We start from the raw sequence: 15,787 nt of genomic DNA, 5'->3' as shown, positions 1-15,787 counted from the left end.
TTTAGAGACTAGTTAGGTTACACAACACTGCCCTGTGCATATTACACTCCAAGGCGCATATCGCATAGCACGCGCTAGTGCCTGTGCTATCTCGTGCTCTCCAATGAATCTGTCATTGCGCACAATGTATTGCATATTATATTTCACGCCCCGGTTCATCTTATATCACACTTTTTGGTGCATAGTTTATACCATATACTATATCTAGTTTTCATTTTCAATCGTGCTCTCAGGACTATGTTCTATATAACACTGCGTCCACCTACCCTTTTCACGGGCATTACATTTTGCGATGGGGGGTGGAGGGTCAGGGGGTGTTTCTGCCAAGTGAGCCCAGAGTCATAATCACAAACGTCCTCGTCTTCCTGAGTAAAAGTGAGATTATGCTGCATACTTGTTCATATTTTAAGTAGTTCGCACAGACACACATTTTAAAAACAATAAAGTTCCTAATACCCAGCTTCTCTGAACAGTTAGCTTGCTGCCCCATCCACCTCCTCCCTATCATCTGTTGTCTGAATCTATGGACTAGCCTCCTCCCTCCTGCCATGCATGGTCTGATGTGCTGCCACTGCCCTCCATTTAGCTTAATGTACCAGTCCACTCCTCTTGCCCTCCATTGCCCAATTCTATGGCCCATCATTGACCTCCTGCTTAGCCTCTGTGCTTAGCTTGCTGCCCCTATTCTCCTTCCCCATGCTCTCCGATGTCTTTGTGCATGCCCCTGCTCCATCCTTTTTGCCCACCATGTTCCATGGACCTGCCACTCCCATCTACTCTGAGTGTTCTGTTGAGCTGCCACTCCCCTCCCACCTGCCTAGCATTGTCAGATGACTGTAACCTGTCCCTGCCACCTCCGCCCTGCCTGTCCACATGCCATGCCCCTATCCCCTTCCTCCTGTCTTCCATGGTCCATTTTACTGCCACACTCTTCTGCCCTCCCTGGTCTGTTGTGCTGCAACTGCTCTTCCTGCCTGCCCCGCGCGGTCTGTTGTGAGGCCCCTTCCCCTGAACTCTCTTGTCTGTGCCTAGGTCCTGAACGTCCCTTCTATCCTCCATGGTCCTTTGTGCATGCCCCTGCACCCTCCTTCTTGCCCATCATAGCCATTGTGCTGCCACTAACCCTCCCGCTTTCCATGCATGGTCTTCTGTGCTGCCATGGCCCCTCCCACCTTCCCTGTGTGGTCAGCTAGCTGCCCCTGACCCCCTCCCACCTTCCCTCCATGGTCTGTGTGTATGCCATCATAGTCTCACTGTTGCTCTCCATGGTGTGTCTTGTTTCTAGTGCCCATCCTGCCTGGCCTCCATGGTTATCTTGCTGCTCCTGTCCTGCCCCCTTGCCCCCAGCCCTCTGTTTCCATTGGCAGACCCCTATTCCCTCCCTCCTGGCTTGTCTGTTCCATTGTAATGCCCCTGATCCGTCCCTCCTGCCCTTTATGGTCTGTTATGCTGCAGCTTTCTCTCCTGTCTGTCCATTATGGTCAGCTAGCTACCATTGCCTCTTTCCCCTCTGTTCTCTGTTGTCCATGTGCATGGTCCTGTCCCCTCCCTATTGCTTTCTATGGATTGTTGTGCTGCACTCCCGTCCCGCATGCCCTGTGTGGTGTATTGTGCTGCTGCAATCCCTGATGCCTGCCCTGTAGGGTCAGTTTGGTGCACCTCTCCATGTCCCGCCTGTCCTCTGTTATCCGAGTCCATGCCCCTACCCCAATTCCTCCTGCCTACCATGATCCAATGTACCATACTTGCGAACATTTTGAACTTGGTAAGAGGGAGATTTTGGAAAAAAACTGGGGTATTGATTTTCCCCTTTGAGTTACATTGAAAAAGAGGAGATTGTAGACAGGAGACAGATCAAATAAAGCTCATTTGAGCTTTCATTGGACGTTTCCTGACTGAAACGGGTCTGTTGGCATGTATGGTTGTACTACCACTGCCTCTTCCTTCTGCCCACAATGCTCTATTATATTGCCACAGCCTCTCTTGCCAGTCCTGTATTGTTGGTTTGTTGCCCCTGCCCCCCTTTACACTGCCCTCCATAGTCTGTTGTGCTGCCAATGCCCTTCCTGCCTGCCCAGTGTAGTCAAATTGTTGCCTCTGCACTCTCCTACCTGCCTTCAATTTTCAGAGTACGTGACCCTGGCCTCTGCCTCTCAACAGTATCCCAATGAACAACTAGATTGCTAACATTCTATATTTATTACAAAAATGTGGAACGCCTGACGTCATCTTGATGTGATCAAAACTGTAATACCTAGAGCATTTCCTTTAGAAATTACATATATGAGAGGATCTTATTTGCGTCAAAATTATGGTTAGTGCTCTAAAAAACTAAAATGAGGACATATTTTCTGAGTTTTCAAATAAGTACAAAGAAGTTTTAAATTATTTGTAATCTTTATGTGTTTTGTTATCCAGTTGACCACTTGATTAAATGTTGCACTTAGGGGAGAGGATGTGGTGTTACTTCCAGAGCTGCAGACTTTGCAACTGGGGAACCAGGTTGGAGTTTCTGCTTCAGCGCAACATTCTGTGATTATGGTCAAATCACTTAGTCTCCCCATGTCTACAACCAAAATGAATTTGATCTTGTGTGATGTAACCAATGCTCATGTAAAGCACTTCAATACCTGACAAGTCTGCACTATATAAAACTGCAAATACACAAAAAATAAGTGTTTTGCATACTTCTGTCATTGGGCTACATGTGGGCTACATCTGGGTGATATTTGTGCTGCATTTGGGCTCTTTTGTCTCTGGTGTGCCCTAATTTTTCTTTCTTCAGCACTAATCATAATTTCTATGGCAAAATGAACCCCCTCATTTTGTTCCTTTTTAAATTAAATGTTTTAAGTGTTACCACTTTATTCCAATCAAGATGGCTTCAGGTGTGCCATACTTTTGTCATAAGTAAGACTGTTAGCGCTCTAGTTGTTCGTTAGAACACTCTGGGACATTCTGTCATTGGGCTATACTTGGGCTACATCTGGGTGATATTTGGGCTACATTTGGGCTCTTTTGTCTCTGGTGGCCATCTTGGGAGATTTATTTGTTATGAAGTTTCCTAATTTCCTCATTGACTGCAGTCTCCTCAGTAGGAAATACTTTCAGTTTTTTACTTTGGTTCCATCAAGAAGACATTCAGATGTGTCACACATTTGCCATAAATTCTGAATGTTAGCACTCTAGTTGCTCATTAGATCACTGTAGTAAAGCTACTTCTCACCAGGGAAGCCTGCTGCTGGTATTCAAAGTGCATGTTTCAGTCTGCATGTCAGAATTTTTTTATGAAATAGAGAGGATTTGAGAAGTCAAAATGTGCCCTAATTTTTCTTTCTGCAGCACTAATCATATTTTCCATGGCAAAATGAACACCCTCATTTTGTTCCTTTGTAAATTAAATGTTTTAAGTGTTACCACTTTATTCCAATCAAGATAGCTTCAGGTGTGCCATACTTTTGTCATAAGTAAGACTGTTAGCGCTCTAGTTGTTCGTTAGAACACTCTGGGACATTCTGTCATTGGGCTATACTTGGGCTACATCTGGGTGATATTTGGGCTACATTTGGGCTCTTTTGTCTCTGGTGGCCATCTTGGGAGATTTATTTGTTATGAAGTTTCCTAATTTCCTCATTTACTGCAGTCTCCTCAGTAGGAAATACTTTCAGTTTTTTTACTTTGGTTCCATCAAGAAGGTATTCAGATATGTAACACATTTGCAATAAATTCTGAATGTTAGCACTCTAGTTGCTCATTAGATCACTGTAGTAAAGCTACTGCTCACCACGGAACTCTGCTGCTGGTATTAAAAGTGCATGTTTCAGTCTGCATATCAGAATTTTTTAATGAAATAGAAGAGGATTTGAGAAGTCACTCACAATGTGCCCTAATTTTTCTTTCTGCAGCACTAATCATACTTTCTATGGCAAAATTAACACCCTCATTTTGTTCCTTTTTAAATTAAATGTTTTAAGAGCCTTTCAAAACATTAAATCATTCCCAGTGAGAATTCATAAGTTCCTCTGTATTTTTTCGTTCAAATAAAATTACTTCTTTCTTGCTATTGAGGCGTTGCTCCAAAGTCAACATGTTCCACATTTTCTCAAAAATCAGTGCCCAAAGCCACTGCCTTTCCAATGAGAAACTAACATTTTTGTAAAGTTCCCAATGCATTTCAGAAATGTAGTCCTTCTTCAAGGGTGAAATAATAGACCTGAAACCAAATACATACCAAATATGATCACAAAAATCCATACCTTAGTGAAATCTACCACCAAAGTGATCCATAATATGACGCAAAAATCATTAAAGCATCACTTCAGTGGCCAACATGCTCCTGTGTCTAACACCATTTCATGCCTCTGTGTACATGAAAAATACCACAATGGCAAATACCATGAAACTTAACACACCCAGTGGTTGAGTCACGGTGCTTGACATTGGGATCTAAGTAGGTGACCTCTCGCCAGATCAGCGCATGTGCTGGGTCAGGCGAGACCTAAAAAGCTACTGAAGATCTGTGTTGTGAGCAAAGAAGGTCAACGCATTAGCTCATTTCTCTTACCCTCATCTCAATTGTTAGATGTCAGTCACTAACAACCATTTATATTACAGATCAAGTGCCAACATGGGGCCTTTTCATTAAAGGCTAAGATGGTATGATAGGCCTGCACTAAGGTACTCTGACAGGACCCCATACACCATCTGGTGGGTACTACAAATACTAAATAAATTCTAAAATAATTCAGCTTTTGGCTATAAAATGCATGTTGGCGGTTTGCTGTTATTTTGCAAATCTATGTGTCTATATTAAATGAGTGGGAGATGTGTGGTGCAGCGATGAAAGCGGCTGACTCCGGAGTGTGGGGTTAACGGCTCTATCCCCGGCAGCAGCTCAGCATCATGTGACTCTGAGCAATAGCTCCCTTAATCTCCCCGACGGCCCTCAGTGCCTTGAAACCCTTAAGAGGTGATATGTTCGCACTTTACGAATGAGAATTATTATCATATACAAATACAACCAATTGTTAACTTACGGTCTATGTCCAGTTGTGGTGTCTCCATATTAAAGGACATATGTGGTCAAAATAAATTACCAATAAATACAATTATTTTACTAACCAATAAATGTCCTCTAATATGTATATACTGTTGGATGAACATTAAAGGTTCTACAAGCTACTACAATGGGTCTGTAACTTGTTCCTATGACAAAGTGAAACAAAAGACCCATGTCAGTTCACACACTCATGTGCTATACACCAATTGGTCAATAACATACTGCATTGCTAACAATCACGAACATTAGGATGTCCAAAATGATCCTTCGTTTAAGGATGTCTCCTTTGGTTTTCAGAACTTGTAACATCATTCACCGGGTGGGTTCTTTAAACACAAATCAAGCAAATGAATAGGCCTGTAAAGAAGTCCCAGAGAACAAAGACCCTTATCTCACCTTTAATATTGTCCCTGTAGAACTTATTGCTCTCCTCCACTGTGCTGAACCCAGCATATTGCCGGATAGTCCAGGGCCTGTGTGTGTACATGGTGGGGTATGGGCCGCGGGTGAAAGGATTCACGCCCGGCAGCTCCTCTGGTATGTCCTCTGTGTCCCTCCTGGTATAGAGGGGCTTGATGACAATCCCCTCTGGGGTGTGCCACCGCAAGGTCTCTGGGTCCTTTCCCTTTAGCTGTTTTTTGGCCAGAGCGGCCCATTCTGGATGTAACCGGTGGGTGCCGCGTGTGCAGTGGCCGGGGTTGGAGGAGGATCTGAGGCAAATTGGCCATCTGGAGCTGCTGGCAGATTTCTGGTAAGTAAGGATCCTCAGAAGCGGGTGGTGCCCTCTCACCGTCAGCATGGCACCAGATCCGGAGTGGCCAACAGTCAGTGCAGTCAGACCTACATGAGGTAAAGGAAACAAGAAGAAACTGGATCAGTCACAAACACACAAGGAACCTTTGCTCTCATATTTAATGACGCCTTCAGCTGCTGCTTATCCTCCTGCTTGAATTTTATAAGGTAGGTCTATAAAAAAACTGTACGCTGTTGCGTGTTAAGGCATGTATTCTACAGGAAATATGAAACTATCAAAGCCACTCACTTTCGCTTTAGCATAGTGAACTCGTTTTTTGACCAACGTTCACTATTACACAATTAGAGACAGCTAACAAATTAACAGGGAGAGCAGTGGCGGCTGGTTAAATTTGTAAGTGATAGGGCATAGGGGATTGGCGTTACGTCATGGAGGAAGCGAGCGAGTCCAACCATCATAATGGGGTAGAGAGGGGTTCTCCCTGACAACATTTTTAGCATTTTTAAGCAAATCTGAGAAAGCCATAAAGGTCAATATTTATTTTCATATTCTACTCACATTTTCAGTCACTTTCACGTTTTGCACATATACATGCATTACACATTTTTATGTAAGAAATATTTAAATGGTTGCACTTTTGATTTGTCTTTCATTGTGCTGAAGACTTCTTATAGTCAAACAGCTGGACAGTCAACCTGGGTTTCGCCCCTTACTGATGCACACCTCTGTGACTTTTTCAAGCTTTCTCGTAAAATAGAGAAGAAAAAGTTTTTCCATGTCTTTGTTCGTGCTATTATATTTAGAAAGACAAGCCCCGTCTCACTCATGGTGAAAGCTGTAATAGCAGGTAGCAGCTACTCTGCCATTGGTCATCGTCCCTTAATAACGGTTAAGTATCTTTCCGAAGAGTCTTAGAGAATAGGTAAACATCCTTAGAAATGGTCTATTTGGTATCACTTACTGAAAGTCTTTGCCAAAATGCTCATGCTTCCCTTTCCAGGATTAGATTGGTAAGTGCAGTCTTATAGGAAGTCAAAATGCATTGTGGGTTTGGGGAATTTACAAAGGAGGTGTCTATTCATCCATCTGCCCCTGAATAAACATATTTTCACACTACGTACCAAGCAGAGTGGGATTTGGCACAGAGGATTACTGGCCCCATGTCATAAGTGGCCTCTTCAGCCACACTAACATTTTAGACAACTTGTCCAGTTTAACTGGAGAATTGTACTTTCATTTATTTCCATGTAGTACATGCTAAGCACTGTTTTAAAAGAGATGGGTCTTGTCTTTACTGGTCCCTCATTTCTGTCCTTGACAGTGTTGTCTCTGAAACATAAAATCTGGAAGCCAAAAAAATAAAAATGTGAATTGACAGGCTTAGAGGCTGTACCCAACTAAATACACTGCAGAGAGGACCTGGTAAAGTAAGGAGGCTAACCGGTAGGAAGAGGGTGAAAACTGTGATGACTAGGAAGAGCATAGCCGTGAGGAGCAGGACAAGAAGTATCATAACCAGAGGAAAAGGATCATAAAAAAAGGCAGACAAGTACAAAGATAAGGTTGAGATGGATATGGAGGATGTGGAACCAGGGGATCATGACCCAGTGGACCAGGAACAGAAGAATCAGGGGTAGGAGGAACAGAAGGCCCTTGACCAGCAACACAAGGAGTGCTAAGAGGTTTTGAGAGTATTGACCAGAACTTGAGGTACTCAAAATACCAGTGTCAGGAGTACCAGACCCAAGTGGAGAGACCCAGAGGACCAGCACCAGGAAAACAAGGAAAAGGAGGAGGGAGAGGAAGACGAAGACTAGGGCCATAGGAATCAGATCAAAGAGGGCCAGAAACAGAAGGACCAGCACAGAGAAGGACCAGGACTAGAAGGGCCAGAAAGCCCTTGATCAGCAGGATTAAGAAGAATCGAAAGGTACAGGAACAGCAGGGCAAATAGGACCAGAACCAGGCATACCAGGATCACAAGGATTAGCGTAAGGAGTATCAGGACAAGGGAGATCAGGAACAGGAGGACTACAGCCAGAAGTACCAGACCAGATGACTAGGACATGACAGCCAGAAGGACGAGGAACAGGATGTTCAGGCCCAAGAGAAGGAGGACTATACACAGTTGACGTAGAACCACGAGTCTAAGGAACAGTAAGATCAGGAACAGAGCCAGGAGGACTAGGAAGTTCAGAAGCATGAGCACTATGACCAGTAGGACCACGGCCCCCACACGGATAACCCAAATAACTAAAATTGTAGGACGGTAAATTATTTCCAAAACATGCATAGGACTTTCCGCACATTAATTTAGTTAATCTTTCCTGAACTTGGGGGTGCAATGAAATAATCAATTAAATAATCACACTTAGATTACCTCCTGAACCTCAACTTCGCATGATGAGTATTCTGAGAACATTTGAAAAGCTTCTATGAGTTTCCCCAGTACATTATTTGTTAATACTGTAAGTAGCGCATCACCAGTGAAAAATAAGAAGAAGAATCTCATTGTCGGTATATAGGACACAAAGCGGCATGTACTGGCTATATGGAATAAGTGCTATACTATTTGTGAAAAACTATGAAGTATTTAATAAAAAGACAAAGAACATCAACTGTGTCCAAAGGTCTATAAAGTCAATACAAAGAGACTACTTTTTAAGGATCACGTATTTGGAAATCGGATTACACAGGATATATCCTTGATCCACTGTCCCTGACACTTTTGTTTAAGGAATTAGACTGCAATGATGATTGTATTACCAACCATGCAGTCATTCAATCATATTTAATATGTGCTTGCCGAACATAGCTATGTAGGCATCTGATAAAAACATTGACTGGCATTTGGCTAGGTACCTAGAATTCATTTATTTGAAGATGTACCGTTTCTATTACTTCTGTCATGAGATGATAATGGAGCCTCTCAATAAAACTGTGTTGGTGACTTGCATAATGGCCCTATTGCAATTGTTTCTATTTTGAAAAGATCACCTTAAATATTAGATGGCACCACATCAGTGGGATTAAACTTTTCGAGTTCTGGCCTTTGCTTTTACAAATCGTTGTTTTCATGTGTTTCAGACTGATCTATTTAATTTAATTAAAGCAATATTACTAATTCCAGAGTCTATTGTTTTGTTTCAGAAAAAGCAGTTTTCTGATAACATGGAGCTTATTGGTAATACTATACCTGGTCCATTTTCATGACTTTGTGAGTAGGGTTTCCATGTTATGTGCTTGGGTTAGGCCCATGTAGCACAGCTGCACATTTTCTTACATTGCCCTTTTTTTGCACAAGAACATTACTGCTGTGACCTTTTACACATATTTGCGTGCGTGCGTGCGTGCGTGGCAATGTTGGATTCGTTTCTCTGAAACTACTTCTGTTTATAGATCTGGCTTCGCATAACATTATCATGATGCCTCGAACACCAAGTACAAGGCCTTCATACACGATGTACAAATGTTGTTCTAACTTCATCCACTGGCGACAGGGCTATCTACATATCCATATCATTGCTAATCTATACGTACATCGCAAAGATGCTTTTTATTATAAACAATCAGCATCTCAGAGGATTGACAGAGGAGGCACTTCAGCTGACACTGAGGGTTCCTGCATGCTAAGACGTCACCAAGCAGCGGTCTGACAGTTTTGTGAGGGCTGTCCAGTTCGTGGCCAAGATGGGGTTCTACACGGTCTCCCACCAAGTAATGGGTTGGATCATCCCTATGGAGGATTCTTGGCTCTACACCTACATACCTACACCTACTCTAGACATACACAGAGTAGGGCTTGCATAGTAGGAGTATGCCTGATTACTACCTTGTATTATATGCCTGCATATATACACTGCCTTGGCACCATGGTGGAACTGTATCTACTATTTACTCTTTGGGTGCTTGTAATCACTTTCATCTGCTTCTGTCTACTGAATATAACAGCACCTGTATTCTATAAAAGAATAAGGTAGGTTCAGTAAAAATATGTAAAACTTCCCACGCTGTATTCTCTGTATATTTCTCTGAGAACAAGTAAAGAAATTATAGAGGAAGAAGGAGCACTAAATATAGCAGAAAACTGCAGACATGCTGTTACCCGAAAATTATTTAAGTATGGTCTCTCGGCAACAGGCGGAGATGTAACCTATGTTGTTGAGGCACATGAAGCATTCAGAACAAAGGTATTCTATTCCTGGGTTGAATTCCCAGATGCAAATGCCCATTCACAAATGTTTCATACCTACATTGAAGATGAGACATCACAGGAATATTTCCATAAGTAGACATAGAAATTCCTCTCTCTTACCAAGAACATATGAATTGGTTTAAAGGGGCCCTTCCCCCACACTACACAAAATGTGAGACTCAGTCCACTCAGTACAGTAGGAGTGACATGGCCAGGCTTAGCTGCATACACACAGCATCCTAACACCTAATTTAACTGCAGCAGAAATGCGTACACTATACAGAGATTTAGTGAAAATTTACAGAAATTCTTACAGGATTCATAATGCGAACACTCACAATTAACCCTGCGCGGACTGCTCAAGCCGCTCAACCACAATTGGCTACCACAGGTATCAGCTTACAAACACTGAATGACGTCATGGGAAAGATTCCCACCAGTCGGGAGCTAATTTCGGTCTGAAAAGCACAAAAAACAAGCCAGCTTGAAGCATTTTTCCCCATACAGGCCTGCAGGAGAAATACAGAATACTGACCATTTGCTTGCCAATGGGGATGGTTCACCCGGTGGAAGACTGCGCCACTTGGGGTGCAGTCTTTGCTTGCAGTTTACACCAGAACACATGGTACCCCTTCACTGGCTGTCTTGCCTGAAAGGTAATGAAACATGTAGAGAATGAGTCGGGCAGCACCTGCCCTGGACTTGGGAATGAAACTGATGGGCAATTTTGCCGCAGTATTAGCCATTATGTTAAGTAACATAAGGAGGGAGGCTGTAATATTAGCTATACACCAACGCCTGAGGGAATTCACTCCTGCACAGCAGGAGCGGAAACGGTCTAAAATTATCGAAGAAACCTAGGCTTTGCTAGGAAGAGATAATTTGGGAGCCAGGCCTTGGAAACCACAAGTAAAGAGTAATTCTGAAAAGGATAACTCTAAGCAGGCACCCGATTCTTCCAAGAAAACATGGGACAATAAACAAAAAAAACAAAAAAAAAAAAACACAATCATGGGGTGGGTCTCCTCAACAGGAAGCCACTGAAAAGAAATACAATTTTAGGAAAAATGATAATATTAGAAAGCCTGACAGTATCAGGTATCAGGATACTTACACTTGTTCCTTTCAGGAGTCATCTGATAACACGTTCAGAGAGAGGTGGACGGTCAGAGCACAGATCGGAAGAGCAAGTGAAACCGAAGAAGCAATCACAGCACTCATCAGACTACATCATTAAAAAAGACATACCAAATATTACTAAACCTCAATTTTAAAAGAATAAAGTAGCTGGGACTAAAATAAGGCATGTCCAGGCTGCTGAGGACTCTTCTTCTGAACAATGGGCAATGACGATGCTGGACAGCACAGCAGCAGTAACAATAGTTCGCCAGAACCTAATGGATTATTTGGCGGCAGCAGCGCTGAGTGAGCATATCACGGTGGAAACACCAGATACCAGGGTAAGTGTTCCCGATCGTTTATACGAAATAACGCTCCAACTGGAGGGGGACATACCCAGGAACATCAACGCTCTCTTTTGGGAGAACTTGACATGGTTCCGATATTCTTTTGGTTGAAAAAGACTTGCCACTTGGGTTCGTAATGGAATGCCCGAAACAGGAAATTGTATTTTTACCAGCTTTCTCCAACCTTGCTCCGGAATCAGTTAAACATTTTTTTTTTATTAACCTTATTGGCATTTGTGAATCATAAGTCATACTGGAATAAAGACAAAGTTCCCCGCCATCGATTATCAAAAGGAGAACAGATCACCAATCACCTATATATAAGCAGTTCCCATTTCAGATGGAGGAATATAGACGAGGGAGAATCCATGCTACGCATGTATGTTCACGCTGGTGGTACATTAGCATAGCTAATTTGTGTCGTCATGATGACTGCATAAACCATGCCAATTCCAACTCTTGAACTCCCCCCACTTCCGTTTCAAGCTTAGAGTCAAAATAAAAACATTACTGTGTACATGGTTGTCTTATGTTAGTTACTAAAGCATAGCCACTGTTTCATGTCTGTCCCCTCCCTAGACTCCCTGGCACCAGTGTTACATCCACTGCACCTGTAGACCTCTGAGTTTCCAGGGTATGTTCCTCTCTGAGCTCTGCTTGCATTTGTGACCATGCCTGGAAATCGTCCACAAGCTTTTCGTCCTTTATGAACAAGCTTCAATTGCACCCTTTCCGCCGTCGTCCACTCACATATATCTTTCATCCATTCCCCTACTTGTGGGGCCCTAGGTCTGAGCCATGTTATAGCAATGCTCCGCTTTGCCAGCACCAACCCAAGTAGGATGAATCGCCCACTTAGTTTCTCGTGCTTAGGCATTAAGCCCAACAATGCTTATCGGATCTCTTTAGGAATTACCCATCCCATGTGACCCTCTGAAGGTGTGCGATCACTGTGTCCCAATAGGAGAATAATGTTGGGCAAGTCCAAACCATGTGGAGAAAGTCTGCTGCTTACAACTTACTTCTCGGGCATTCATCATTACGGGCTGGGTAGATATTATATGTAATGTACTTGGAGTGAGGTATACCTGGGGAACCATGTTGTATTGTAGGAGTTTAAATTGTGCATTAGAGCTAGTTGGGCGGACCCTTTCATGGACAGTCTCCCATTCCTTTTCAGATAGTGGTTCCTCAAGCAGATTATCCCATCTCAACTTTACCGGCAATACCCCGCCCGATAGGTCATCCTTTAAGGCTCTATACAGATAGGACACCCATTGTCTATCCTGCGCCATGTTAAGCATCACTTTCAAAGTATTAGTGCTAGGGGGCTCTGCTGGAAACCCCAGCCAAATGTCACGGGTCCCACTTGAAATCTTCTCATATTGTAGGAATTGTCCCATTTCCAAATTAAAGGTGGCCATTGCCTCTTCTCGGGTGATCAATCTTCCATCTACATACAGGTCCCCCAGCGTTTAGCACCCCTCCACAGTCGCACAGACATAGAATCCACAATACAGGCGAAAGAGCACAGCACCCATGGGGAATTTCTGGAGCTTATATCACCCTTCAGACCACGGTTTCCCAGATTGTGGCCACATGCCACACAATGTATGGGTTCCGGGGAGGGACACCCTTTCAAAGCATCAAAAGTTCCGGTAGCGGGCGACCATTTTGCATGCCCACCAGGAGGCGTATCTTTCAGTTATCCTCGCTATCTAGCCAATGTACCACATGCTGTAATTGGGAGGCCATGTAATAAAATTCTAAACAAGGAACCTCATACATGTGCCAGTCTTCACAGGTTATGAGTGGTGCTGCGCTTAGGTATGAACCCCGCTTGGTCCGTATGGACAAAATGGGAAACCCTCAGAAGAAGGCGCGCTGCCAAGATTCCACTAAGGATTTTTACATCTATATTTAGTAAGGAAATCAGCTTGTAGGAATTGGCAAGCAGGGGGATCTCTATCGGGCTTCAGTATAATGGCCACCACGGCCTCGCACATGGAGGGCGGTAGAGCGCCCACCACAAGTGCCTCGTTTTAGACCTCCATTAGGTGGTCAGCCAACAAGGGGGCAAAATTCTGATAGAACTCTGCCGGTAATCCATCGGCTCCGGGGTTCTTAGCAGTTTTAAGGCGTTGGATAGCCAACAGAATTTCCTCTTTTTGTATCGGGCATTCAGAACCTTCTTTGCTTCTGGGTCTATCTGGAGTAGCCCGAAAGAGTCCGAAAAAAGCTTGGATCCCCTCCTGCTGGGCAGAGTCATACGCGTATACATCTGCAGTGACTGCGTTCTGCGAATATACCATATTCACCCCACTATCTCGGAGCTGCAGAATGGAAGTGAAGTCGGACTCTCGCCTAAACAGACGAGCTAGTAATGCTACGGTTCTATCTCCCTCAATGTGTTGCCTTTGCCGGTATTTAGAGCGCACGTGTTTTCTAATCTATGCAGGTCTGTCAACAGTACCTCCCAAGCCACATACCACTCGGCCATCTTGTGCCTCCTGTTTGGCTATGTCTTTTTCCAGTTGTTAGCGAACCCCATGTGACGTCTTAATGCACCAACCCCTAATGACCACATTCATGGCCTCCCATTCGAGTACTCGGCTCATAGCAGATCCCCAGTTTTCCTCAAAATAACTTTCTAGTGCTTCTAAGAGTGTAGCCACAAATGGAGGGTCTGTCAAGGCCTCAGTCTCAAGTCGCCAGAGGGGTATAGCAGAGCGGACTTTTGCGCCAACCAGGATTAGCAATACTGGTTAATGGTCAGAAAGGTATCGAGGTAAATAGGTTATTCCCTTTATGCCAGGTTCCAGTTTGGGTGAGAGGAACAAGTAGTCTAGAAGACTAAAGGTTCCTGACGCAGTAGAGCAATAAGAAAACAGTTGGGTCGTTAGGTCGCAACACATCAAACAGATGCATGTCAACCGAAATATCACGTAGTTTCCCAGCCAACCAGGGCTTACTATGGGCTTGCAGTGGCTCACGGTCCAGGGTGCCGTCAAGGACGCAATTAACATCACCTGCCAGCAATATCGATGCTCCCAAGTATGGAGCTGCCACCCCCATCAAGGTGGGATAAAAGGATGGACAATCATCATTAGGGGCCTACATGTTAATAATGCATATTTCCTTACCCTCCAACTTCCCATGTAGGATAACATATCTTCCCTCTGGATCCAGAGTGGTGCAAATGTTGAAAGGGAACCCCAGGGTCCACCCAAATGAGTACCCCCCTAGCAAATCCGGAGTAGGAGGTGTCGTACAGTTGCCCTCTCCATCACTCCTTTAAACATGGTAAGGAATCCCCACAGGCATTTGTCTCCTGCAGGCATGCTACTGTATACCATTTCAAATATTCAAAAACTCTTCTGTGCTTTTCAAAGACAGCTACACCACGGACATTCCATGTAATCAATTATGTCACTGGGGCTGCCGTAACGCATATACTCCATTCTCGCCACCCATTCACAGCCATTAATTTTCATACTTCACTTGCTGCCAGTGAAACCTTGGCACCATTTCATACTCAGTGACTCGGTACGAAAGTGGGGACATCAAACCAAACCAAATTCCAACAGAGACAATCACACCCCCTCCCCTTGGGCCGCAAACGAGACGAGGCAAGGATTTGCAGTTGCCACCCCTTCACCCCAAAAAGTCGAAAACATGTAATAACAAGAAAGCAACAACTTCCGATATTCATTTCAAGTTTCCAAACGTCTGTACTTTCCATTGTTGGTCAATTAAGAAGTGTCTTCAAAACTCTTTGCTACGCTAGTTATTGGCTCGCTAGTGGGGTGCGAGGTCACGCCTTCAGCCCCTCAGCCAAGTGTCCACCTCTAAGTGGCAGGCCCCCGTCGACAATGTACATCCTGGATCTAAAGGCATCTAATTCCATACAAAAGTTACATTTACCTTCCTCTATGTGATAACATGTGCCTTTAGTCATTTCCCATCGGCAAACAGCATAATTATCTAGTCCAAGTGTCTGTATCTACCTCTCCCCAGAGGGGCATCCTCCTTAGTAATCAGTGTCCTCGTTTGGGCCATCTGCTGCGGTGGGGATGAGTCCCCCGAGTCGGGAACTGTGTCCGATGCCTGCAATGCTCCCTCCGGGCACACTCGGATTCTTCCGGGACTGCGCATTTTAGCATTGTGCAGCCGAGTATTCGGTTTCACTCTGTCCTGAGAAGGCCAGCTCGATTCAGTGGGCCAGGACGAGTCTGTCGAGGGAACCAAGTACACTAGCGTGTGACCGCGGGAGTCCAACCTGTCACTGGCCTCCGCAGCCGAAAAGAAGAACA

The 15,787-nt window shown here is 44.1% G+C and overlaps 1 protein-coding gene across 5 annotated transcripts in view; it reads right to left on the bottom strand.

Annotated features, from left to right (window-relative positions):
• MMUT (methylmalonyl-CoA mutase) overlaps positions 1-15,787 on the bottom strand; it is a 254,830-nt gene that overhangs the window by 221,302 nt on the left and 17,741 nt on the right. For 4 of the 5 annotated variants that reach the window (XM_085610519.1, XM_085610518.1, XM_085610517.1 and 1 more), the window contains exon 2: positions 5,456-5,899. In XM_085610519.1, coding sequence (XP_085466645.1) covers positions 5,456-5,858 — 403 coding nt within the window. In that variant the 5' untranslated portion in view covers positions 5,859-5,899. Of the gene's footprint in view, positions 1-5,455; positions 5,900-10,543; positions 10,658-15,787 lie in introns of those variants that run through there. The other variant, XM_085610520.1, reaches the window with a different exon arrangement.

Source organism: Triturus cristatus, chromosome 6 (genome assembly GCF_964204655.1).
Source record: "Triturus cristatus chromosome 6, aTriCri1.1, whole genome shotgun sequence".
Taxonomy (NCBI): domain Eukaryota; kingdom Metazoa; phylum Chordata; class Amphibia; order Caudata; family Salamandridae; genus Triturus; species Triturus cristatus.
The sequence above is the reverse complement of the archived record's forward strand: the minus strand, read 5'-3'. Positions and strand labels throughout refer to the sequence as shown.